This window comes from Lygodium microphyllum, chromosome 16, assembly GCF_053477565.2.
Source record: "Lygodium microphyllum isolate KBCC chromosome 16, Lygodium_microphyllum_v1.1.10, whole genome shotgun sequence".
Taxonomy (NCBI): domain Eukaryota; kingdom Viridiplantae; phylum Streptophyta; class Polypodiopsida; order Schizaeales; family Lygodiaceae; genus Lygodium; species Lygodium microphyllum.
The window spans coordinates 60,485,361-60,509,746 of record NC_141150.1 but is presented as its reverse complement, the minus strand read 5'-3'; the positions used below and the strand labels follow the sequence as shown (position 1 = coordinate 60,509,746).

The window sequence follows — 24,386 nt, the reverse complement described above, 5'->3', positions numbered from 1 at the left end:
TGTAAATGAGCTGTGTGTGTGTGTGTGCGTGCGTGCAAATATATCTTAAGGTAACGTGCCTCAAAAAGTACCATAATAAATACACCAAAAAGTATATCTAATTTAACATTATTTCAAAACAAATTAAAAATATTGTATATTTATTTTGAATGCTAGCATAATAAAAATATGATTAACTATAAATTAATTTTATATGAAAATACAAAATTATAATAATTCAAATAACAAAATTCATCTACAACTCAAGTATTTGAATTAGTCTCAATAAATTATCAAATTTATCTTAAATTAATTCAAGAATTTATACATTCAATCAAAATATTAAACTATCATTGAAAAGTACTTTCAATAAGAAATAAAAATTTCAACTCAACTTAAACTATTCAAGCATTTCTATATTAAATCAAATTTAACTGAAATATTCAAATCTCAATCTTACATATAGCACTAATTTCTAACTTGACCGTATTTGAAACTTAACCACATCATAATTTCAAAACTTAATTTTTCTAAAATACATATAAATTTTTTTTGCAAGTTAATATGAACTACTAACCTTCCTAATCAATGGAGTCCAAGGTTGTCTGCGTGGATTGCGCTCAGACCGTATGCTTCCATAATGCCCCACAATGTTTGCAAAATTGCTATATCACTATAAGCTAATCAACACAAAAAAATGGATAAAATGAGTTACCATAATACAATCTTCGATGATGACCATAAGGCAAGCCTTGGTGTGTAGCCATAACTTCCATCAATAGCAATTGCTAAAGAAGAAACACATCTCAACACACCATAAATCAAATGAAATCATACTATGATTACAAAAGGCAAAGCAAAGAAAGAGAATCTCTCTCTCTCTGTCTCTCTCTCTCTCTCTCCCCCCCCCTCCGATAACCAATCATGTTACTCTGTCACACAAGAAGACGGACGGCGCAGAGAACATGTCTACTTCCCTCTTGCTTGACACACAAGGGTGCTCCCCAATGGCAGCTTGTGAGCTATAATGTTGTTTTCCCCTCAAAGGTTTCTCAACATTAAATGGATCTGTCACACGGGCTTGCGGAGGACATGCTCACTCCCCTTTGGTTTCACATGCGAGGGCGCTCCCCAATGGTAGTTGCAAAGTTGTAATGGAGGGGTGGAGGTCACTGCAATTCAAATTTTTTTCTCATTCTCATGTTAGGTCCGGTGGCCAAGAGAGGTTCATAGAGGTTTGGAGGTCCACGAAGCAAGAGCTCTAATATAGAAAGATGTTTGCTTTATAAGTATATTCATCCAAAACTCTTAAGTATTTATGTTGATGGTTCCTTAATACAACTCTATTTGAATGTTAATGGAAAACTAAAAGAAAGTTCAATGGCTTGAACTTTATGAAATATTTATTACGGATGAAAATGTTAATTTGACTAAAAAATTTCACCGAAATGTCAAGTTAGAGGTTTTTGTATTTGCTACTACAAAACCAACAAAATCAGTGGGGAGGTCTGGGAGAAAAATGCCGGGAAAACTCTCGTAGCAAATGCTCGCAAGCAGAGGCAACACGTTGGGAAGAAGCAGCTGCAAAAGCACAGAGCAGCAGTATAAGATTCTTTCAGAAACTGCTTTGATGTGGATTTTGGCGAGCCTCCTTCCACCGGAGCTGCAGGACTTATCAACGTCGAGGTTATCAATGGCACATTACCTACGGAAAATGCTTTCTTTTGCCTGTTGCCCATGCAGTGCCTTCTAGGGGGCACCCTAAGGCCACGTTTCATCACCTGGCAAGATGCTATCACATGTAGCCAGAGCATAGACCCCGGTGGCTCAATTCTGGAGGCTGCTTATACCGCATTTTAGCAGCGCCTGTGGACTGTCAACTCTCGGCATACATGTAATTTGAAAGTGGTTGCAAGGTTTCACACTGATATTCTGCCACATTCAGCGGCCATTATGTTGCATGGCACAGAATCAATCAGATGCAGAGTTTCCTGTGACTGTTCGAAGGGTGAATCGGCTCTTTCTGCAACATTCAGTAATGCTTCTCTACATAAAGGCAGACGTAAGGATGCCTGTGCAATGGCTTGGGTATAACATTGAATGTCTGGAGAACTTGGAGATGAACTAGCTACCCTTTAGTTCATCGAAACGGCATGGCTCCTTTCCGGAAGCCTGCTTTCTCCCAGGTAGTTCATCTGTTATTAATTTTCTCTCTCCATTAGCTGATGTTCTTTCTTCTGCGTGTTTGACACAAATTTTGGACAAAAGAATTCAATGAGTCTGTGGAAGAGCGCAATAACAAGAGGCGTAACTGACATTATTTAGTCTGGATATGGTATATCTGCTGATTGATTGCTTATTTGTATAATATTGTAGAGCTGTAGCAAAACGGACTAATATGCCTTAGAGAATTAGCATTAAACTTTTAGAATGTATCAGCTCAAATATGAGCCTCCACAGCACAATTCAGTTGGAGAGAGGAAAGAATAATGGGCTGTCAAAAGCAGGCCAAAAAAGTATTCCAGTCTATCAGGAAGCATCGGCAGTTGAAACGTAGTCTACAAACTCCAACATTATTCATTGGTCTTATAAACTTTTGTCATCAGCTTCCAACAACCATTGCAGTATGTGGAACATTTGCATTGATTCATAATAATAAATTGACTCTCATTTCAACTTAGAAGAAGCACCAACACGTTGAACATCTATGTACGATGGATGTGACTATGAGTCACAGAGAGTGCTTTAGTGTGAGCCAAGAGACAACCTCCTACTTGGGTAAATTTTCACTGGTACAAATACATGCGGCACAGATTTTGATGACAAGCAAACGCTCACAAAATCGTACAAGTTCATTAAAAGGCAACTTTTAATTAAACCAAACCACACTTTTTTTGAAGGAGATTCTCTGAATGTTTGGTAGTGATAGCCAAGAGTTTGTTAGGGGAAATGCTCATTCAATCATGGGTATTGCAACATGTGTTAGTACCAACTTCTAGATGCTGGTCACATTTGCAAAGATTGTGGAGGTCTGTCAAGGTTCTTTGACTCAATGACTAGGCGTGGAATGGTCTAAGGGACTAGATTTAACTCATTTTAAGCTCCAAGGCGTGCAAATGGCTACTCCTCATCACCGCCACTCCATGAGATTATGCATAAATGGTTACTCCTCATAACCCACTTGGACCCATGGCAAACACAAATATAGCCTAGTTTTGGACATGAAAAAATGCAAGTAGCAATGATCTAGCAGTTTTTGTGGGAGTAGTTGGAGCTGATTGTGGCATTGGTACTATGTGGCATGTGGCAATGAATGGGCAACTAGATGAGTGTAGATTGTTTTCATGAAGACTTTGTTTCTCCATTACGAAGAGGTTGCCACTAGTGGCTTCAATACAACTTGGAAGATAATTCACCTAGTTCTATAGTCTTTTTTAATCTCAGCCTATCATTTTTCTATTATTTTGTATTTTGCTGTGTGTGTGAGAGAGAGAGAGAGAGAGAGAGAGAGAGAGAGAGAGAGAGAGAGAGAGAGAGAGAGAGAGAGAGAGAGAGAGAGAGAGAGAGAGAGAGAGAGAGAGAGAGAGAGAGAGAGAGAGAGAGAGAGAGAGAGAGAGAGAGAGAGAGAGAGAGAGAGATGGCTAGAATGGCGCGTTACGGGAGCTCGTCGTCGGACCTGCGTAGGGTTTGTCCGGTGCTCCGCGGTTGACTTCTCCTGCCCCGTCACGTCGCCTGTTCGTCCGCGCGCCCCGTCACGTCCGTTCGCCTGTTCGTCCATTTGCGCACCCCGTCAGTTCGCCTGTTCGCCTGCTCGCCGTGTCACGTCTGTTCGGCCCGTCACGTCGCCTATTTGTCCGTCCGCCTGGTTCCCTGAGAGCGCCTCCCTGCCCTACCTGCGACCTGACCCTGCGACCTGACCCTGCGCAGGAGCGACCTGACCCTGCGAATTTGCTCCGTTTTCCTGCCCGACGGCCCCGACCGTCTGTATAGCAGGCGGCTTCATCGTCAGACTTCACCTAACCTAGCTCGCCCTCTGCCAGGACGTTCCTCGCCCCTTGCCTGCTGCCCGCCCTGATCTGCCCGTTTTGCCACCAAGGGCCAGCAGCCAGTCACCCCCAGGTTGCCACGCAGAGGAAGAACGGCCGGTGCATTCCTGCTTCCCGTGAGATTTTCGTCCAGCCTCTGACCGGTATACGCAGCGATACACCATGGCCGGCTTGGACCTGGATTTTATAGACCAAACGGTGGCAGCGCTTGGTCTGGACTCTGATACCGAGGAACCCGATGATATGGTTCAGTGCAATGAAGAGACGTCCACTGCTCCTGACTTTCAGCCTGCAGGCAAATGCACCAAGTACACTTCAGAGGCGTCAATGGATCATCAGGATCGTTCTTATGCGCAGGTTGCTTCGGACTCTGCAGACTCTCAGAATGTTGACTGGGAGCATTTGCTAGAGTTTGCCAACACTCTACTTGGCGATTATGTTCAACATAATCAGGAAGCCTTTTCTGACTCTGCATCGGAAGATGTTTTGGAAGCCACTGTTGACCCCAAATCTGTTTTGCGCTCCTTTTCAGTATTCTATGATCGCGCGGTGATACTCTTCTTCACTGGTAGAATCCCCCAGCTTTCCCGTATTCGCCAGTGGCTGCACAGCCTGCTACAAGGGGAATGTGTTGAAGAGATTTTTGTGGGGCCCCGCGGTTTTTTTGAGGTGTTGTTAAAATCAGAGACGCACCGTGTTGCTCTTCTGTCTAAACTGCCTCTGTTTCTTGATCGCCGTTTGGTCCATGTTGTACCATGGCGCCCAATGGCAGATTTTCAGCGCCTGCTACAATGGGAGTGCCCTGTATGGGTTGAAGTGGAAAATTGCCCGGCTGTTTATTGGCCGTTGTTGAAGGAAGCCATGGCGGTTGTGGGCACGGTTCTGGTCCCTCCAAGTTTAAGGACAGTGAATCGTAATCGCTTATGTATGTTATGGGACACTACCAGGAAAAGGCCTGCGTGGTTATGTCTCAATTGCTTTGGCATGCATCCCTTACACTTTCGTTAGAAATGGGGCACTTTTGCAGGACACTGCTTTTCCTGTGGCAAATTAGGGCATTTCATGGCTGAATGCCCGGAACAGCAACACCCTTCAGATGCAGGGCATGTAGCGCTCCCCATGGAAGATATGGTATGTGATGTCCCATCGCAGGATGCTATTCAACCACCCAAAGTTCTGGATAAAGGTAAACAACAGGTTTCGGTTTTAGCCTCCCATGGCATCGACTGGGTTGAAGTACGCACAAAAAAAGGTAACAGGGTGATTGCTGGCATGGAGAATTCTGTGCCTTCTGCGCCACAAGATTCCATGCGTACTTATATGCGCAGGAAAGAAATGTTGCCGTCAGAGCACTCTCCTCCTGCGATGGCTTCCTTTGCCCCCCATCCTCAGCCCACTCGGAGAGTGTATTCGGATCGTCCAAAGGGTCCACCAGCTAAGCTGACTTTTGATACCCGAGGCAACGTCATTACCCCGTGGGATCATCGTTATCCCCGCTCCATTCCCAAGCCAGCAGATATGCCGTCTACCTCCAAATCTGGTCCGCAGAACTCTTTTGCCGTGTTGGCTGATTTCTTGGATGAGGGAGTCCTGGACATTCTCACGGACAAGGTCAAAGCAAGGCAAGCCGTGCCTCGTACCTGATTTTCTTTTACAAAAACCATGAAAATAGCCACTTGGAATGTGCGAGGAATCTGTTCTCGCCATAAGCAACATGCCATGTGGACTATATTGCATGAGAATCAGTGGGATGTCTTGTGTGCTATTGAACACAAGAGTCACGGTGAAGCTGGAAAAGTTGTAGACTGCCATGGCTTTCGTCTGTTCTATGCAGGGACACAGGCCATGCGTTATTCTGGTGTGCTCATGATTGTACACGAAAAATATCAACCTCTTCTTATTAAAAATGATGTGCTGGCCGCTTTGTGGTGATTGAAATTTTACTTGATGGAGAAATCTTATGGTTACTTGGTCTCTATGCACCGAATGATCCTTTATCGCGCCGGGAGCTTTGGCATACTTTGCAGACTTCTTTGTCACTTGGCAGACGGGGCCTCTTCATGGGCGATTTCAATATGTGTGTTGATTCTTCGCAGTCCACATCGGAGCATTCGGTGATGGACGCGCCGGAAAGCCGTAGGTGGCATGAGTTGGCTCTTGCTGTTCTTAAGCAAGATCTCTGGTCCTGGCTGCACCCCTCTTCTACAGGGTTTACTTTCCATTCTGCTCAGTATGCAACAACTTGGTCGCGGCTGGACCGCATATACATCATGCAGAATGATGATTTCCTCCCTGAGATGCTTGAAATGAAAGTCTTGCAGGAATATGCATTGTCGGACCATTTTTCTCTGCAGCTTGAGATGCTCGCACACCCCATTGCACCTTTTAAGCGATTTCTGGACCGGCTCCCTTTGCGTTTTAACTCATCTTATTTGAAGCATGCAATCTTTCAGGGTTATATGCAGCAATTGATTGATAGATTCTTACTGGACTTCTCTTCTCAGGGCACTGCTTCGTTTGAAAGATTGCTCTCTAATGTGCAGTGGGTTGCTCGCCAGTATGGAATCCATCATGGCTCTCTTTGTCGACAGCGTCGGCAAGCCGCCCAGGACTTGCTGGCTTTGGTCCGTTCTCTGCTGATGGATACTCCAGATGATGCATTCTTACTAGCACTGGCAATGCGTGTGGCTCATCTTATTCAAGAATTTCAGTTGAAATCGTATCAGCAGGCCAAACTGCAGCATCTGACGGAGACTTTGCAAGATAATGCGTGTCAGACTCATAAATTCTTTCGAGCCCTCCATGCCTCTCCTGCTCGAGAGAATATGACTAGACTTCTGGATGCAGATGGGCACCTGGTCCTTGATCCGCAGACTATTGTGCATATGTGTAGGGATTATTTCATTGATCTTCTTGGTTCCACTTCGCCACCTTCAGCCCAAAATACTCAGGCCCGTTCAGTCTTTTATGACCTGGTTCGTAATCAGGTTCCGCAAGACATGCAAGCCACTATGGAGTCAGATATTTGTGAGGCGGAGGTTATGGATGTTTTGTTACACTTACCCAAGGATAAAAGTCCTGGTTGGGATGGTCTCACCAATGAGTTCTTTGAGGTTTTTGCTACCCAATTGGCGAAACCATTAACGACTTTGTTTCAGCAGGTGTGGGAAACGGGGATTATGCCTTCCTCATGGAAAGAAGGACTTATTAAATTGCTTCCGAAGGTTCCTTCGCCGTCTATGTTGAAACATTGGCGCCCAATTTCTTTAATGGGTTCTATGTACAAAATCTTTTCCAAAGTAATGGCGAATCGGCTCCACAAGCATCTCCCTGCCATTGTGTATCCACTTCAATATGGTTTCATTAAGGGCCGAAACATTTTGCACAATGTGTTAAATGCGCAACTGGCGATTGATTATGCACGCCATTCTAATCAGGAGGTCGTATTGATTCAATTGGACCTGGAAAAGGCTTTCGACTATCTAGACTGGTCTTTTGTTGCATAGCTTATGTCTGCTATGGGCTTTGGTGATCGGATGTCTCGACTGATCTACACCATTAGTGCAGCGGTGTCTTCGCGAGTCATGTTGAATGGAGGCGTTACCGCGCCATTTGCCCTTGCCCGGTCAGTCAGACAGGGGTGCCCATTGAGCCCGCTCTTCTTTTCCCTTGCGACTCATCTGGTTCTTTCGATGTTATCTCATATGGCCGCTTCCACTCAGTTGGCTGGATTGTCGCTTCCTTTTGGACACCATTTCATTAGTCAATCCTTGGCTGATGACAGTTTTATGATTCTGCGGGCGGATAAGGATAACCTTCGCAAAGCATTGGATGTTTGGGATCTCTTTGGTCAGGCTTCCGGCCTTCGCATCAATGCGTTGAAATCAGCCATTCTCAGTTGCATGGAGTCGGATTTGCAGTTGCCAGGGTATCGTTGTGCCTCGTGGTTCCATTGTCAGACATCTTGGCTACCCCTTGGGTGTTGATGTTCCACCAAAGCAGCTTCTACAGTGGACCTCTCAGAAACTGGCAGCTAAGTTCCTGTATTGGAAGTGTCAGGCTTGGCCATTCCATGTTCGCCTCAAAGTAGCCCAAACAATTATGTTGCCGATGCTCACATATTTCTTGCCCTTGCTGCCCTGGACTACTACTACTCTGAATGCTCTGACTCAGTTTATTCGTTTCATGTTATGGAAAAAAGATTCCTTGCATGCAGGCATCTCCTGGATTTCTTGGTCGCATGCGTGCACCCCCAAACGGATGGGTGGAGGAGCTATTTTGGATGCCCAAACTCACATGCTGGCCCTCCGTTGGTCTCTTTTCCGTGCTATGTGCTCAGTTCATCATCCGTGGGTCGTTATAGCCCATTATTTCCTTGAGGAGCAGGGGCTTCGGCATGGCAATACCCAAATCCAGAGTTCGTGGTGGCATGTCCTTAATGTCGATTCCCGATTCTCTTGTTCCTCTTCATCCCTGCTTACCCATTTGGTATGTTCCTGGAAACTGGTCCTCCGGAAGGCTCAGTGGCATCCAGCAGAGGATTGCTTAGTTGCTAATTCTTTTCAACTGGAATTGCTGGCAGTCTCGCGGATACTTTCATGGGAAGGTAAACAAGAGCTTCGACCACAATTCAACCGTATGGCACGTTTGGGCTTAACTTCAGTCGCGGATGCCACCCTTGCGAGTCGCAATGTGCTAATATCATTTCGTACAGCTAGGAGAATCTTTAGGATCCCTCGTGGATACAGGCATTTATGGGAACAACTTTTGATGGTGCTCCAGAGCAGACAACCCTTTCCTGCCCTTGCTTCGGATCGTCCTTGGCAGGATTGGGACTTTGAAGGCTGGCTGAGTTTAGATAAAGCTTCCGCTAACCAGGTCTATCATCTTCTGATTAAAGATCATCACTGGCTGGTCACTAAAGCTAATGCGCTATGGGGATTGCGTAAATCCCGGTCATGGTGGAGGGCAACTGTGATGGAAGGGTGGCTAAACAAGACACCCTTCAAATATAAGGTCTTTCTTTGGAGGGTGATGATTGGGGGTCTTCCGCTTGCTTCTGCTCTTTCCAAGCGACGAATATCCAATGGCAATTGTTTCTTTTGCACCACCAGTGTCGAATCTGCCCATCACCGCTTTATTTCTTGCCCTATCGCTAAGAAAATATTGTCGTTCTTGTCAGCCGTTTGGAGAGCAGTGGTTGGTTTCTCGCTAAGGCCCTTTGATTGGGTCTTTGTGCAGCCCAAATACCCAACACCGGCACAGCCACATATGAAGCTAGTGTTTCACTTTCTTCGATATTGGGGCTGTTGGCATAACTGGACAATTCGGAATGCTTTTCTTTTTGATTCCGCCTGTAATGTTCAGCGGCATATTGTTCGGCTTAAGGGGCTCTTGTATTGGCAGATAGATCTTCTTCAGCATTCTGACTTACTTTCCCCGGAGGACTTGCGTCCCTGGCATATGGCAATTTCCTCTATATCTTTGCCATGACCTTGTAACTCTTAGAACTAGAACTGTTTCACATAATGGCTTAGTGCCATCATGTATCTTGTAATCAAGTAAACTTGTACTTTTTTCGTAATTAATACAATTACCCTTTACGAAAAAAAAAAAGAGAGAGAAGACAACAGTATGGCTGGCCTGGATATGGATTTTCTAGGACGGTGGCAGCCCTTGGCCTTGATTCTGATACAGAGGAGCTAGAGGATATGGTGCCGTGCACGGAGGAGATGCCTCCGGGTTCTGAACTGCCGCCTGCGGGCAAACGCTCCAAGCATACTTCTGACGAGCCAATGGGTCCTCAGGAACGTTCCTATGCGTAGGTTGCCTCTGATCCTGTGGATTCGCAGGAGATTGACTGGGAGCATTTGCTGGACTTTGCCAATACACTGCTTGGCGATTATGTCCAGCATAATAATGAAACTTTTTCTGACGCGGGAACTGATGATGTGCTGGAAGCCACGGTGGACCCGAAATCAGTCTTGCGGTCCTTCTCGGTGTTTTATGACTGTGCAGTTATACTTTTCTTCACTGGCAGGATCCCAGTGCTTTCACATATTCACCAGTGGATGCACCATTTATTGCAAGGGGAGTGTGTTGAGGAGATCTTCCTTGGACCTCGCGGCTTTTATGAGGTGCTGTTGAAATCGGAAACACATCGAGCTGAGCTCCTGTCCAAGTTGCCATTATTCTTTGATCGCCTCTTGGTCCATGTTGTACCATGGCGCCCTATGGGCGACTTCCAGCGTCTGCTTCAACGAGAATGCCCGGTATGGGTGGAAGTGGAAAATTGTCCGGCGGTCTATTGGCCATTGTTGAAGGACGCGATGGCAGTTGTGGGAACAGTGCTGGTTCCCCCAAGTCTCAGGGCTATGAATCGAAACCGTTTATGCATGTTATGGGACACGGCCAGGAAAAGGCCTGCGTGGCTTCGCCTCAATTGTTCTGGCATGCATCCTTTGCATTTTCGCTTGAAATGGGGCAACTTTGCAGGCCACTGCTTTTCATGTGGTAAATTGGGGCATTTTATGGCCGAATGCCCTGAAAGGCAATCGTCTTCCGAGGATGCGCAGGTTGTGCTGCCTAAGGATGACATGGTGCTTGATGCCCCGACACAGGAGGCCCTTCAGCCACCTAATGTCGTGGATAAAGGCAAACAACAGGTCCTGGGTTTGGATTCTCGTAGCACTGATTGGATTGAGGCATGTAAAAAAAAAGGTAAAAAGTTGGATGCAGGTCTGGCGGATCCTGGGCCTAATGTCTCACAGGATTCCGTACGCACGTATATGCGCAGGAAAGAAATGTTCACTTCACAGCCGGCTGCGCGTACTATGGCCCCGTCTGCCCCCCGTAATCAGTCTACAAGGAAAGTCTATACAGACGGCCCCAAGGGCCCACCTGCTAAGCTGGCGTTCGATACAAAAGGTAATGTGATTACACCCTGGGATCGGCGTTATCCCCGCCCCACTCCCAAGGCAGTGGATTTTCCTTCTACCTCTAAAGCAGGTCGTCAGAATTCGTTTGCAGTATTGGCTGATTTTCTGGATGAGGGTTTCCTAGATGCTCTCGCGGAAAAGGTGAAATCGAGGCAACAGGCGCCTCGTTCCTGACTTCCTTTTTTGGAATATATATGAAGATAGCCACGTGGAATGTGCGAGGCATTTGCTCTTGCCATAAGCAACATGCCATGTGGACTGTCTTGCATGAGAACCAGTGGGATGTATTGTGTGCAGTTGAGCACAAAAGTCACGGTGAAGCAGGAAAAGTTGTGGATTGTCATGGATTCCGTCTGTTTTATGCAAGGACACATGCTACGCACTATTCGGGCGTGCTGATGATTGTCCATGAGAAATACCAACCTGTTCTTGTTAAAAATGATGTGCAGGGCCGCTTTCTGGTAATCGAAGTCTTATTTGAAGGAGAGATTTTATGGTTGCTGGGCCTCTATGCTCCAAATGATCCCGCATCCCGACGGGATCTTTGGTCGACTTTGCAGGGCTCCATGTCACTTGGCCGAAGGGGGTTTTTGATGGGAGATTTCAATATGTGTGTTGACTCTTCTCAGTCCACTTCAGGGCATTCGGTAATGGATACGCTGGAAAGCCGGGTGTGGAATTCCTTTGCTTTGCGCGTACTTAAGCAAGATCTTTGGTCGTGGCTCCATCCTTCTTTTTCAAGGTTTACTTTTCATTCCGCACAATATGCAACTACTTGGTCGCGGTTGGACCGAATGTATATCATGCAGGGGGATGATTTTCTTCCCGATGGAAATGAAGGTCTTGCAGCAATATGCGTTGTCGGACCATTTCCCCCTCCAGCTTGAAATGCGGGCACAATCTATCGCACCTTTTATGCAGTTGCTGGATAGGCTCCCTTTACGTTTCAACTCCTCTTATTTGAAGCATCCAATTTTTCAGGGCTATATGCAGCAATTGATTGAGAGGTTCTTATTGGACTTCGCCTCTGACGGCTTGGCTGCATTTGCACGGCTGCTCTCTAATGTGCAGCGGGTTGCTCGGCAGTATGGGATTCATCATGCCTCTCTTTGTCGCCGACGTCGACATGCAGCAGAGGACTTACTGGCTTTGGTCCGTTCCTTGCTCGTGGATTCCCCAGATGATGATTTTCTGCTGTCACTGGAGAGGCGTTTGGCCCATCTTATTCAAGTATTTCAGTTGAAATCTTATTAGCACCAAGCTGCATAACTTGACTGACACATTGCAAGATAGTGCCTGCCAGTCTCATAGGTTCTTTCGCGCCTTGCATGCTTCTCCGGCTCGCGAAAATATGACTAGACTCCAGGATTCGGAAGGTTGCATGGTCACTGATCCGCAGATCATTGTCAATATGTGCAGAAATTATTTTATGGAACTTCTTGGTTCTTCTCCCTCGCCTTCTAGCCAGGTTACGCATGCCCGCTCGGTCTTCTATCATCTGGTCCACCAGTAGGTTCCACTTGATATGCAAGCCACTTTGGAGGCGGATATTTGCGAGGAGGAGGTTATGGATGTTTTGTTGCACCTGCCTAAGGATAAAAGTCCTGGTTGGGATGGTCTCACTAATGAATTCTTTGAGAACTCGGCCACGCAGTTGGTAAAGCCATTGGCGGTCATGTTTCAGCAGGTTTGGGAAACAAGGGTCATGCCTTCCTCATGGAAAGAAGGCCTTATCAAACTGATTCCCAAGGTCCCTTCGCCGTCAAAGCTGCAACACTGGAGACCAATTTCTTTGATGGGCTTGATGTATAAAATCTTCTCCAAAGTGCTGGCGAATCGGCTTCACAAGCACCTTCCAGCTATTGTGCATCCTCTCCAATAACATTCTGCATAATATCTTAAATGTGCAAATGGCTATTGACTATGCGCGGCACTCCAGTCAGGAAGTGGTATTGATTCAATTGGACTTGGAAAAGGCGTTTGACTATGTGGACTGGTCTTTCATTGCAGATCTCATGTCTGCTATGGGCTTTGGTACCCGGATGTCCCGATTGATCTACACCATTAGTGCTGCGGCTTCTTCAAGAGTTATGCTCAATGGTGGGGTTACAGAGCCATTTGTCCTTGCACGCTCGGTCAGACAGGGTTGCCCTTTGAGTCCTCTCTTCTTTGCCCTGGCGACTCACCCGGTCCTTTCAATGTTATCCTCAATGGCGGCTTCTGCTCAGCTGGCAGGATTGTCTCTTCCTTTGGGGCAGCACTTCATTAGCCAATCTTTGGCTGATGACACCTTTATGATTTTGCGGGCGGACAGGGACAACATTCAAAAGGCATTAGATGTTTGGACGCTCTTTGGTCAGGCCTCTGGTCTTCGCATCAATGCCTTTAAGTCAGCCATTCTCAGTTGCACGGAGCCTGATTTACAGTCATTAGGCTGGCAGGGCCAGGTGGTTTCCCGTGGCTCCATTGTCAGGCATCTTGGATACCCGTTGGGGGTGGATGTACGGCCAAAGGACCTACTGGAGTGGATTTCACAAAAACTGGCGGCGAAGTTTATGTATTGGAAGTCGCAAGCGTGGCCATTCCATGTCCGCCTCAAAGTGGCTCAGACAATTATGCTACCAATGCTAACGTATTTCCTGCCATTGCTGCCGTGGATGTCTACTACTTTGAAGGCTCTCACTCATCCCATTCGTTTCATGCTATGGAAAAAGGATTCATTGCAGGCAGGCATTTCGTGGATTTCATGGTCACATACATGTACCCCTAAACGCATGGGTGGTGGCGCTATTTTGGATGCAAAAACTCATATGCTGGCTCTTCGTTGGTCTCTTTTTCGTGCCATGTGTGTGGATCATCACCTGTGGACCATCATAGCCCGTTATTTTCTTGAGGACAGCGGGCTACGCCGCGGTAACACACGGCTTTGGGCCTCCTGGTGGCATGTCCTTAATGCTGACTCGCGATTTTCCAGTCCCTCTTTCTCTTTGTTACTGCACTTGGTCGGCTCTTGGAAAGTGGTGCTCCAAAAGGCCCGTTGGCATCCAGTAGGGGACCGCTTGCAGACAAACTCCTTTCAGCTGGAATTGTTGGTAGTATCGAGATTACTTTCCTGGGAAGACAAACATTAGCTCAGACCGAGATTTAACCGCATGGCCCGTTTAGGTGTGACTTCGATTGCGGATGCTGCCCTTGCCACTCGCAATGTCCTCGCATCGTTTCGGACTGCTAGGAGACTTTTCAGGATCCCGCGCGGATACCGTGGTTTATGGGGAAAGCTTTTGTTGGAGCTTCAGGGTAGGCAACCCTTTCCTGCCCTGGCTGTGGATCCGTCCTTGGCAGGACTGGGACCTTGCAGGCCGGTTGAGTCTGGAAAAGGCCTCTACTAATCAGGTGTATCATCTTCTCATTCAAGATCACCAATGGTTGGGTGTGAAAGCTAATACTGTTTGGGGACTGCGGAAATCGCTGTCATGGTGGTAGGCAACGCTGATGGAGGGCTGGCTGAATAAGGCACCTTTCAAATGCAAGGTCTTTCTTTGGCGGGTAATGATTGGTGGTCTTCCTCTTGTCTCGGCCCTTTCCAAGCGTCGAATCTCGAATGGCAATTGTTTCTTCTGTACCACTACTGCGGAATCAGCCCGACATCGTTTTCTTTCTTGCCCTCTCGCCAAGAATATCTGGTCACTCTTGTCGCAAATCTGGTGCGCAGTGGTGGGGTCCTCACTAACTCCTTTCAATTGGGTTTTTGTGCGCCCAAAGTACCCCACACCGCCACAGTTACATATGAAGATCTTATTTCACTTTTTTAGATACTGGGGATGCTGGCACATTTGGACCACGCGCAATGCTTTTCTCTTTGATTCGGCCTCTAATGTACCGAGACATATTGCCAGGCTTAAAGGGCTCTTGCATTGGCAGCTAGATCTCATTCGGCGCTCCGACTTGCTCCCTCGGGAGGATTTGCATCCCTGGTATATGGCAATTGCCTCTGGGTCGTTGCCATGATTGGTGTAACCTTTTTAGTGCATTAGTACGGGGATTTCCCACACGTTGGCCTAGGGCCCTCGTGTCTCTTGTAATCATGTAATCATGTAATCTTGTACATTTTTTTCGTAATTAATACAATTACCTTTTACGAAAAGAGAGAGAGAGAGAGAGAGAGAGAGAGAGAGAGAGAGAGTGCACACTTGTCATTAAGGCAATGACTTGCCTTGCATCAGCAATTAGTTTTGTTGACGATCTATTGTATTGATATGACGTGTTGTGCTGCAACTTGTTGTATTGATTACTTGCCCTACATTGATGACTAGTTGTACTAATGTGACCTGTTGTAGAGAGAGAGAGAGAGAGAGAGAGAGAGAGAGAGAGAGAGGGAGGGAGGGAGGAGGGAAGGGAGGTGACCTTGTAGGCTTTCATAACTTGTAGACAAGCTTGCCGTGGGGGCATGTTGTCAAAGTCTCACAGACACGTAGTCCTCTCTATTAGTCATGTGCAAAATCAACTAAGCAATCACTTTGACATTGAGAGCATCTATAAACTAGTGGGGCCTACATACATAGACCAGCGAGATCTACAGAGCAAACTTAGGTGGAAAAACATGAATAGATCCATGCGACTGCAAAGAGCTAGTGACACAACACAATGAGAGAGACTTCTTCCCATGTCTTCAAGACTGAAGTGGAACCATAGGGTTTTAATGAGGTGATGCTAAAATAAGCAGGGTATTGTGATGATCTCTTGGTAAGGGCACCTTTGTTCTTTGTTATTTGATAGGTGTTTGGTCCATGTTGTGCCTTGGAGACCAATGGCAGATTTCCAATGGTTGCACCAAGAGGAATGCCTGGTGTGGGTGGAAGTGGAAGGCTATCCTACAGTAGTGTGTTGGCCTTTGTTGAAAGATGCTATGGCAGCTGTTGGCATTGTCTTGGTTTCCCATTGATTGAGGGCTAGAAATCACAACCGTATGTATACTTCGTGGGATACTTCTTGCGAAAGGCCTAATTGGTTGCATTTGAATTGTCTTGGAATGCCTTCATTGCATTTCCACTTGAAATGGGATACTTTTGCAGGCCATTGTTTCTCTTGTGGGATATTGGGGCATTTCATGGTCGAGTGCTGAGAGAAAAATGCAGCCTTGGATGCTAGGATTGTCACGCTTGTCAATGGAGATCTCATGGTTGAAGACCCTTGAGAGCTTTGTACTCTCCTATCTATCTCTCATCCAAGAAACACTTTCTACTTAGCTTGATCTAATTCAAGCACTAAGAAGAGAATCAACTTGTTGCCTGGAGTTTGTAGAAATTAGGGTTTCAAAACTTAAGTTTTCAGAATTGCGACAAATCAGCCCTTTTGTATATGGTTTAGACACTTGGTGCCCCCTGGTTTTGTTTCAATAAATTTTTGAAAAGGGGGAGGGGCTGGTTCCCCTCTCAACGTGGTGTCGACTCCTCTCTCTCTCTCTCTCTCTCTCTCCTAATTTTTCATGGTGATAGTTGATCAAGTTGGTTAAGTTAGAAGTATTGTCATTCTCATGTTCTTGCTCGCACTTACATTGGTATTAGAGCAAGGATTTTTTCTTTACAAAAACTTTTATGGGTGACAAGATCTTTGGACTCAATTTTCTCACCATGTCAATAGGTGAAGAGAGGAGAATTTTGGTGAACAACCAGAAGGCTCTCGACACTTTGTATCTGTATGCTTCTCTGAGTATGACAAGATATAAAGATACAAGGAGTTGGAAACTAATCTAGAAGTTCAAGCTTTGATGGAGAGAAGGGCTAAAGCATGGGCTGAAGTGAAGGTCTTTGAAGATTTCCTTACTGAGAAGGCTCTTGAGATAGATGGTATTACGATTGCAAAGGCCTACCTCAGTATGAAAGGTATCAATGTTATTGATGCAACTAAGTCTACGAAAGGTAACATATCACCTATCGTTCGAGGATCCACCCAAGCGGTGACTTCAAAGTCTCAATCATACACAAGCTGCCTCCTCTTGTTCCAAGAATCCCTCCATGGAGAAGAGCATGGAGAAAGTCAAAGAACCGGCTATTTCCATGGTAGCTGATTCTCCAAAGATACTTTTAGCAAAGGAAAACCATGCTAAAAGAGACTTCAAGCCTGAGAGAAGAGTGATAAGTTTGACGTTTTCTATGATAAGAGAGATTCTTAGAAAGCTGTGTCTTTTACTAGATAGTGTGATGCTGCTTTTTGTGGTGAAGATTATACATAAAAATAAAAAATTAGAATGGTTCTAATGCATCTAAAGGATGTCACTTTAAATTGGTGGCTCAAAGTTGTTCAAGAGGAAAAGGAACCCAAGTCTTGGAAAGAGTTTTAAGGAGGTGTTCAACAAGAAGTTTTGCCTTCATCCTTTGAAGCTGATGTGCAACAAAAATGGGATGAGCTAAAGCAAAGCCATGGTGACAATGTTGAAACATATATCAACATGTTTGTAGCCGTTGTGAAGAAAATTGCTAGGGTTTGCATTGAGGAAACAGGGCGTATAACCACGACAGAAACACAAAGAGACAAACACAAACTCAGAACGCAAAACTTAAACCTTAAATGGAAAACTCAAAACTTAAACACAAACAGAAAAAGGGAGAGAAAAACACAACTATGAAGTGAATGAATATTGCAAATGAATGTAAGAATGTATAGATACTCAAGGGCAGAGCAGTGTGTCAGAGTGACGTCCACCGGAGATGGATCCAAAGTCTGTGACCACCGGTCGAACTATGAAGAGAGAGGAATCTGCAAAATGCTGCCCGGCGGCTTCTGATGAGTGCAAATGCAAGCAAGAAGATGTTGCCAAATGGAGGAGTAGGTACAGTCGCTAGGGTGATGGAGGCCCAAACGCAGGCAACTGGAGGGTGTGGAGATTGATGCCTGATTGATGAAGATCAAACGCATGCACCAAATGATGGTGGAGGTTGGCAATGGCAACTGGAGGCCAAACGTAGCCTGGAAGGAGATGCCAGACAGTGGGCAACAACTGGAAGAATGTGCTAGGGCATTGTAAGGTTGGAGGGGCTGCCACGTGTGAGTTGACTGATGGCTGCAATCTGCAAAAATGAGATGGATCGAATGGAGGGCAGCTTATTTATTTATAGAAAGTTTGGGTCCTCTCAAGTGAGGTTGTGTTTATGGGACATAGACACTCTAGGAACGCATTTGTGTTTAAAGAACAAGTTTGATTCATTAATTAAGTACGTTTTAGGGTTGTTTAAGTAAAGCTAATGCATTTAGCTCAACACCCCCTCTTAGGCCCAACAATGGCGCCACAAGAATGAAGGCCAACCAAGCCCTTTTTCTTTATCTTTTACCCCAAGGCGTCCCATCCCAAAGTAGCGAGAGCATCGGACAAAGGGTGTACGTCGGCTGCCTACTAGTGGCCTACTAAGACTACAGAGGTGATGGCTATTTTCCCAAGGGAGCCCAAGTGATCACCCCAGAGAGGACATGGTATCAGACAAAGGGTGCACGTCGGCTACCTAGTGGCCTACCAAGCCCTACAAGGACGGATGGAATCAACTGTAGACTTTTTTTTTTTTGGAGGGCTTTTTTAGGTGTGAGGAAAGTAACATTTAAGTGAGGGTTTCACATAAGTTTTCGGCCTATTGAGTATCCGTGCCCTTGACAGGAGAGTGAAAAAAAAAAGAATGGTCAGACCCAAGACCTTCACAAAACAAACATACTATCCCTACCATCACTGGGTGTCGATGATGAAGGAAAATATGATGAGGGAGTATGGCCTTAGCCTTGAAGAGCAGTGCCACTATCTCCTGCTCGCAGGCCTAACCCCACAAGAAGTTGAAGCACTTGGATTCATAGAAGGGGCAGAGCAAGAGCCAAGGCAGGAAGAGGAGGCTAAAATGAACTTTGAAATGGGATCGCAGGAGGAAGAGCTTGTCCCATCGCCTCCTTTCCCACGACCAGATGAGCAGCAACAAGCAGATACCTCCATAGAAAGAAAGGCGGCACTGTGAGAAAGGAGAAAACAAATGATAAAAGCGCTTGAAACACTTGAACAAATACGTGGTCCTTGGGTTGTGGTGGTTGAGCGTGAGCTCCCTCTACAATGCTCATACAACAGATGCGACTTGGACAACTTCCGTCATGGGGAAATTATTCACTTGTCCAAGTGCCCTAGTACAAAAACGATAAAATCATGCAATGCAAAGGGGAAGGTACAACAGGGGGAAGAAGGCGATGTTAAAGACAAAGTGTTGAAGCTTGTAGAATACCAAGAAGGGTAAGAACCCCCTCTCAACCTGGATGTAGATGCCGAAGAAGGAAGAGGAGCTTGATGTCGGTCTTTGTGTAGTGCCGAGAACCATAACGAATGAAAGAAGATGATGAAGAGGAAGTGGATGAAGCACCTCCCTGGAAGAGCAAGGTAGAAGTGACCGCCGTGATAGCATTGAGAGAGATGTTGCACGATTGGCCTTGTAACCTTGCAAATGTTCTCACTAAAAGTCTAAGCAGAGCTTAGCACGAGCATTGCATTCGACTAGTGGGAGTTGGTTAGTTAGAGGTTCATATCGGACCTTTAAGCGGGAGGTTGTTGGGATATAAAGGCCCCGTGACCTCAGTGTATATAGTACACGCACACTGTACATGTGAACGCAGCCTTTACGTGCCCTAAATATAAATACATTTTAACTTTCACTCTGCTCACTCTCTCTCCAGCCGTCACACTCATATGCTCACTCTTGCTCGATCTCAAACTCTCTCAGTTGTGTCCTTCCAATTCCAACAATGCCAAAGTTTAAATTTCGTGTGCATCATCAAGCCCACATGTTGTGGAACTCCAAACCTTGGACTGTTGGACCTTTATTTGAGCGGGGGTGTTAGCTATATATAGTCTATCTATATATAGCGCCCTTGTTAGCTATATATAGTCTGTCTATATATAGCGCCCCAGGTCCCCTCTATATATTCCTATCATGTGTGATCAGTTGACACACTTTTGGGGTTCCACTTTCCGTGTCTTTTGTCTCTCTTTTCCTCTCTCTTCCTCCGTTCCTCGTCTCCCTCACGCACTGTTCAACACTGTACACCTCCTCCTTTTCTTCACGAATGGCGGTGGCGGCGGTGAGAAGGCTTCTTTCTCCCTCTTTCTCTCTCTCTCTCTCTCTCTCTCTCATTCAGCTTAGCCACAAGCGCATCCACCTGAGCAGATTTCGTAGCGAGCTCCTGATATTGCACATGGCGGCTAGCTTGATAACTTCAACTTTAGGGTTTTCCTTCAAGGTGTTTTCTTGCTGAGGCACATCTAGACTTGGTTGCATTGGAATATCCATAGTGCATCTTGTTGAGAAATCACATCATTCTATACAATTTTCATTCTTCATTCCCATTTTTGGTTTTTGTTTCCAGCCCTAAAAAGGGTTCTTAGGGCCTTTTGAGAGAGTCAGATGTTGCATGAAAGACTTCAGTGGGCAAGACTCGAGATTGTTTGTGCCTATATATTTGGCACCACCCATTCATTCCATACTTACTCGTACCACTGATTCAGTCCGTATTATCTCTCTCTCTCTCTCTCTCTCTCTCTCTCTCTCTCTCCTTTCACCATCATTGTCTCGTGCTGCCAAGCGCTAGCCTCCACCATCATTTGGGCTGTGTTTTGGTGGCAGCCTCCCTCCTCCTCAACTGGTGCTTCTTCCTTGCTACAAGCAATAGCTTCCTCGAGCCCTACACCTTGCGTTTGGTGCTCACCCCCTTCTTGCATCAGCATCCACCTACCTAGCGACAACTTCCACCTCTTAAGCATCATCCCTCACCTTGCGTTTGGCTGTCTAGAGGTGTCTTTTGTATATGACGCCTTCATCCTTCAGCAAGCATCATCATCAGAGGTAGGTGAAGTTTGCATTTTGTATCTTGGTTGCTCCCCTTCATCAATCGTATCTTGAAAGGCTGCCTTGATTTGCATTTTGCAATTTGTGCCCTACGGAATCCTTCTCCACCACTGGAGTCACTCCTCAGTAGTTGGTGTTAGTCATTAGGCTTGCGTTTGCAGACTTAGAGGCTTCTTTGGCCATCTTTGTAAAAAATGACTAATAGAAGAAGGCTCTGATACCATGTCAAAAAATGACTAAGAGACCAGAGAGACAATGGGGTTTGTGGTGAGAAACACGAAGTGTGTATGGCAAACAATGACAGAGAATAGAAACTCAGAAAGACAAGAACACGACGATGATGCATTGAATCATTCTATGAGAAGAAAAACTAATGCAGTGGAACTGAAGCTTTGAAGATGACTGCATTGTCGTGTCTGAATTAGATGTCAGCACCTGTGGGGAATCTGCATAGTGAAGGGAGTAAAATGCAGTTCTTCGGGCAATGGGCTATTGAAGTAATCATTGGAAGGTGAAGGATAGTTGTCGAGGGAGGGAAGTGCAGCCCTCAGACGCTTGGGAGATGGCTTGGGCAGCAAACACAAATCCCAGAGGCCAGAATGCTGGAATGCAAATTGTAGGAGCTTGGATGGTAACGTCTCTATAGGGGAAGATTGCTAGATATGGAGGCGATGCTTGATGATGGTAAACGCAGGCTGTAGAAGACTCATGTGTGCAAATTGCAAGGTGGATGATGATGCCAGCTGGTGAAGATTGACACTAGTGTGGAAAGCTGATGTTTGATGCCCCTGATTAGCAAATGCAAGTTGTAGAAGTGCTGCCAGGTAGTAATGATGTAGCCAGGTGCAGAAAACACGTCCAAGTTGCCAAACGCAAGATATAGATGATGCATGATGAGTGAAGGTTATTGCTAGATGCAGAAGATTGATGCTAGATGATGGGGGAGATGTCGCTAGCAATGGAGGAAGGTTGCTAGCTATAGAAGATCTCCAAATGCGGACTTGATGATGAGAATAGGGTTCTTGAAGGAGAAGAGGAAGGGTGACCACAAACTATGATGTTCTCTAGTAGGGGTATAGGCAATAGTGGAGTTGAGAGGGAAGAGTGTTGGAGTGACGGAAGAAGAGGGGTGAAGAATGACTGAAGAGTTGTAAAGAATGAATGAATTGACGGTCTATTTATAAGCATAAGCTGTCCAGGGTGGCGCACCATTGACTGGGCGCCCTTGACAAAATGATCAAAATGTGGACACCAGCCCTTTTTGGGGTTGTTAGTGTGAAACCCTAAATGAAGTATGAAGCTCTTTTTGAGGTTGTCAGTGCGAAACCCTAAATAAAGTGTGTAAATTGAAGAAGTGGTTTCTTGATATCCCTCTTAAGTCTCAAAAGGGATGAAGAGAGAGGAGCGAAGAGAGATATGAAGAAGATGTGAAGGAGCCCGAAAATCCAAGATTTACACTTGAAAGGTAACCTGTAGTAAGGAATAGTATATGAGATGAACTATAGAATGTGACTCCACCTCGAGAGATGAGCCTTTAGCTTTGTAACTCCATGCTGGAAGGAATTCGAAGGCAACTCCATGTTGGAAGGAATTCGAAGGCCTCATCACCAAGTCACGGTTGAATCTTGAAGGGCCCAATCTAAGTGGTCTTTGAAGATCTTAGGTATTAATAAGAGAAACGATTTCTCAAAGATAGGCATCCCCAAAGAGTAAATGGTGGGTGAAGGACTTCATGATGAGTAGGTGCCCCCGTTGAGGGTGGTGAGGGAGGGGCCTCCTCGAAAGCGGAAGAAGTAGGAGTCCCCTTTGAGGGAAAAGAGAGTACATCCCCCTTTGAATTCCCCTTTGTGAGAGATAGGGACTCTAAAAACTCATGGATCACGGATTGCGAATCATCAGATGACAAAGAAAGTGCCGGCGGTCATGCTAAAGAAGGTATTCGGGGTGTTGAAGATGGTGAAAAACTCCAGAGGTGGCCCCTCGAACTTGAGCAGTCAATAGTGGGAAATGGTGAGGCTCATGCTAAGCCAAGGGTGGGCAATAGTCGATGTCTCTCAATGGAGCAGACTGTAGAGCTGAGGTAATGGGAGGAGGCAAATAGCCACTGTCTCTTGAAGGAGCAGACTGCTGAGGTGACGGTATCCAACAATCACGGTTTCTCGGGGGAGCTGACTGTTGAGGTGGCATTTCTGAAGCCCTCGAAAAAGTAGAAGCAACCTCCATAGCGCATTGTGGTTGTCGTGAGGAGGCCGTGGCACCTGACGAGCCTCCTTGTGCTTGAGAGAACTTAGTGTGCGTCGGATGCGTCTTATTGCCTTGAGCATAAAAAGTTGAAAGTCGATGAAAAATAAACTCTGTGGTCTAGAAGAGAGAGGTGGCACAACGAGTGCCTAGGGGTAGATGCATATACTCTGGCGGTGCAGGGAGCAAAGGTCCATGTTAACAAGCATCAGTGGGAGGTTTGGTAATGCTAGGAAAGGAGCACCTAGGGGTTTGTCCGTCTGCCTGTGGAGAAGTCATGGCACCGAAGTATCAACTTGCACAGGGAGGATGGGTGGGAAAGAAAGAGAAGGGTATCTCTATCTCACGACGATGCAGCGGAAATGAAGGAAGAAATCAGTAGATAATGCTGAATCCGCAACTTGTCTTTGCCTTCTTTGATGCATAGGATCTTCATGGCTCATTGAGCATCTCTAGTTCTGATACTGGCTCATTGAGCATCTCTAGTTCTGATACTATGTAAAAAATGACTTGTTGGGTATTTCACTCACGTCTATGCTCACATAGGAGTGTCGGTGATTAGTAGGACACTGGGGCACTTTTTACTCTCGGTAGGAGAGGTTTTTTCCCCCAGGCTTTCGGTATTATTTCGTATGTGCTTATGTCACACACTTACGGGTACTTATTGTGTTCGGGTGTGAACACTCCCTACAACCCTAAGGTTTAAGGGTTGTACCTTGTACTTTCTTTTCACACTTTGAGACTATTGCATTGGGTGTCGTGCTTCACTCTCACACTGTCTATTGATTTCTGTGCTGAGCTTCGATCTTGACTTCATCTCACATTTGGTATTAGAGCATTGGCTCTGTTCAGCCGAGGCCTTGTTCAGCTCAGCTCAGCTCAGCATTCGGGAGTCTCTGCTCAGGTTCAACCTCAACCTTCAGAAGAAGACGCCCTGCTCCTTTGCTTTGCATAACAGTGCCTTGTCTTGTAGTAGCTCAACTTGCTTCTCCCCACGTCAGCAGCACGCCACGCCAGACACCCCGCCAGATTGTAGAAAGTTCCGCCAGCTCCCGTCAGTCATGCTACCTCAGTCACGTTGGCCCCCTGGCCCGACATGGCCTCGCCAGTCATCAATCGCCTGCATCAGGGAACGCCGCTAGTTGAGTTCTGCCCACCCGTTCGCCTCTGCAATGTCGCTTGCTGCCGTTTGAAGCACCGCCTTCTACTGTCTAAAGCCCCGCTTGCTAAGCACTCACTACCTGTCTGTCTCTAGCGCCACACAACTTCGATCGTGACTTGCCATAGTTCTGACGCCTGCCACCAGTCTAGTAGCTCTG

The 24,386-nt window shown here is 46.1% G+C and overlaps 1 protein-coding gene across 5 annotated transcripts in view; it reads left to right on the top strand.

Moving 5' to 3' along the window:
• The first annotated feature begins 1,477 nt into the window (after positions 1-1,477).
• The window catches only part of LOC148022888 (uncharacterized), a 122,293-nt gene continuing 99,384 nt past the window's right edge, over positions 1,478-24,386 (top strand). For all 5 annotated transcript variants that reach the window (XM_087695833.1, XM_087695832.1, XM_087695835.1 and 2 more), the window contains exon 1: positions 1,478-2,165. In XM_087695833.1, coding sequence (XP_087551959.1) covers positions 2,133-2,165 — 33 coding nt within the window. In that variant the 5' untranslated portion in view covers positions 1,478-2,132. The remainder of the gene's footprint in view (positions 2,166-24,386) is intronic.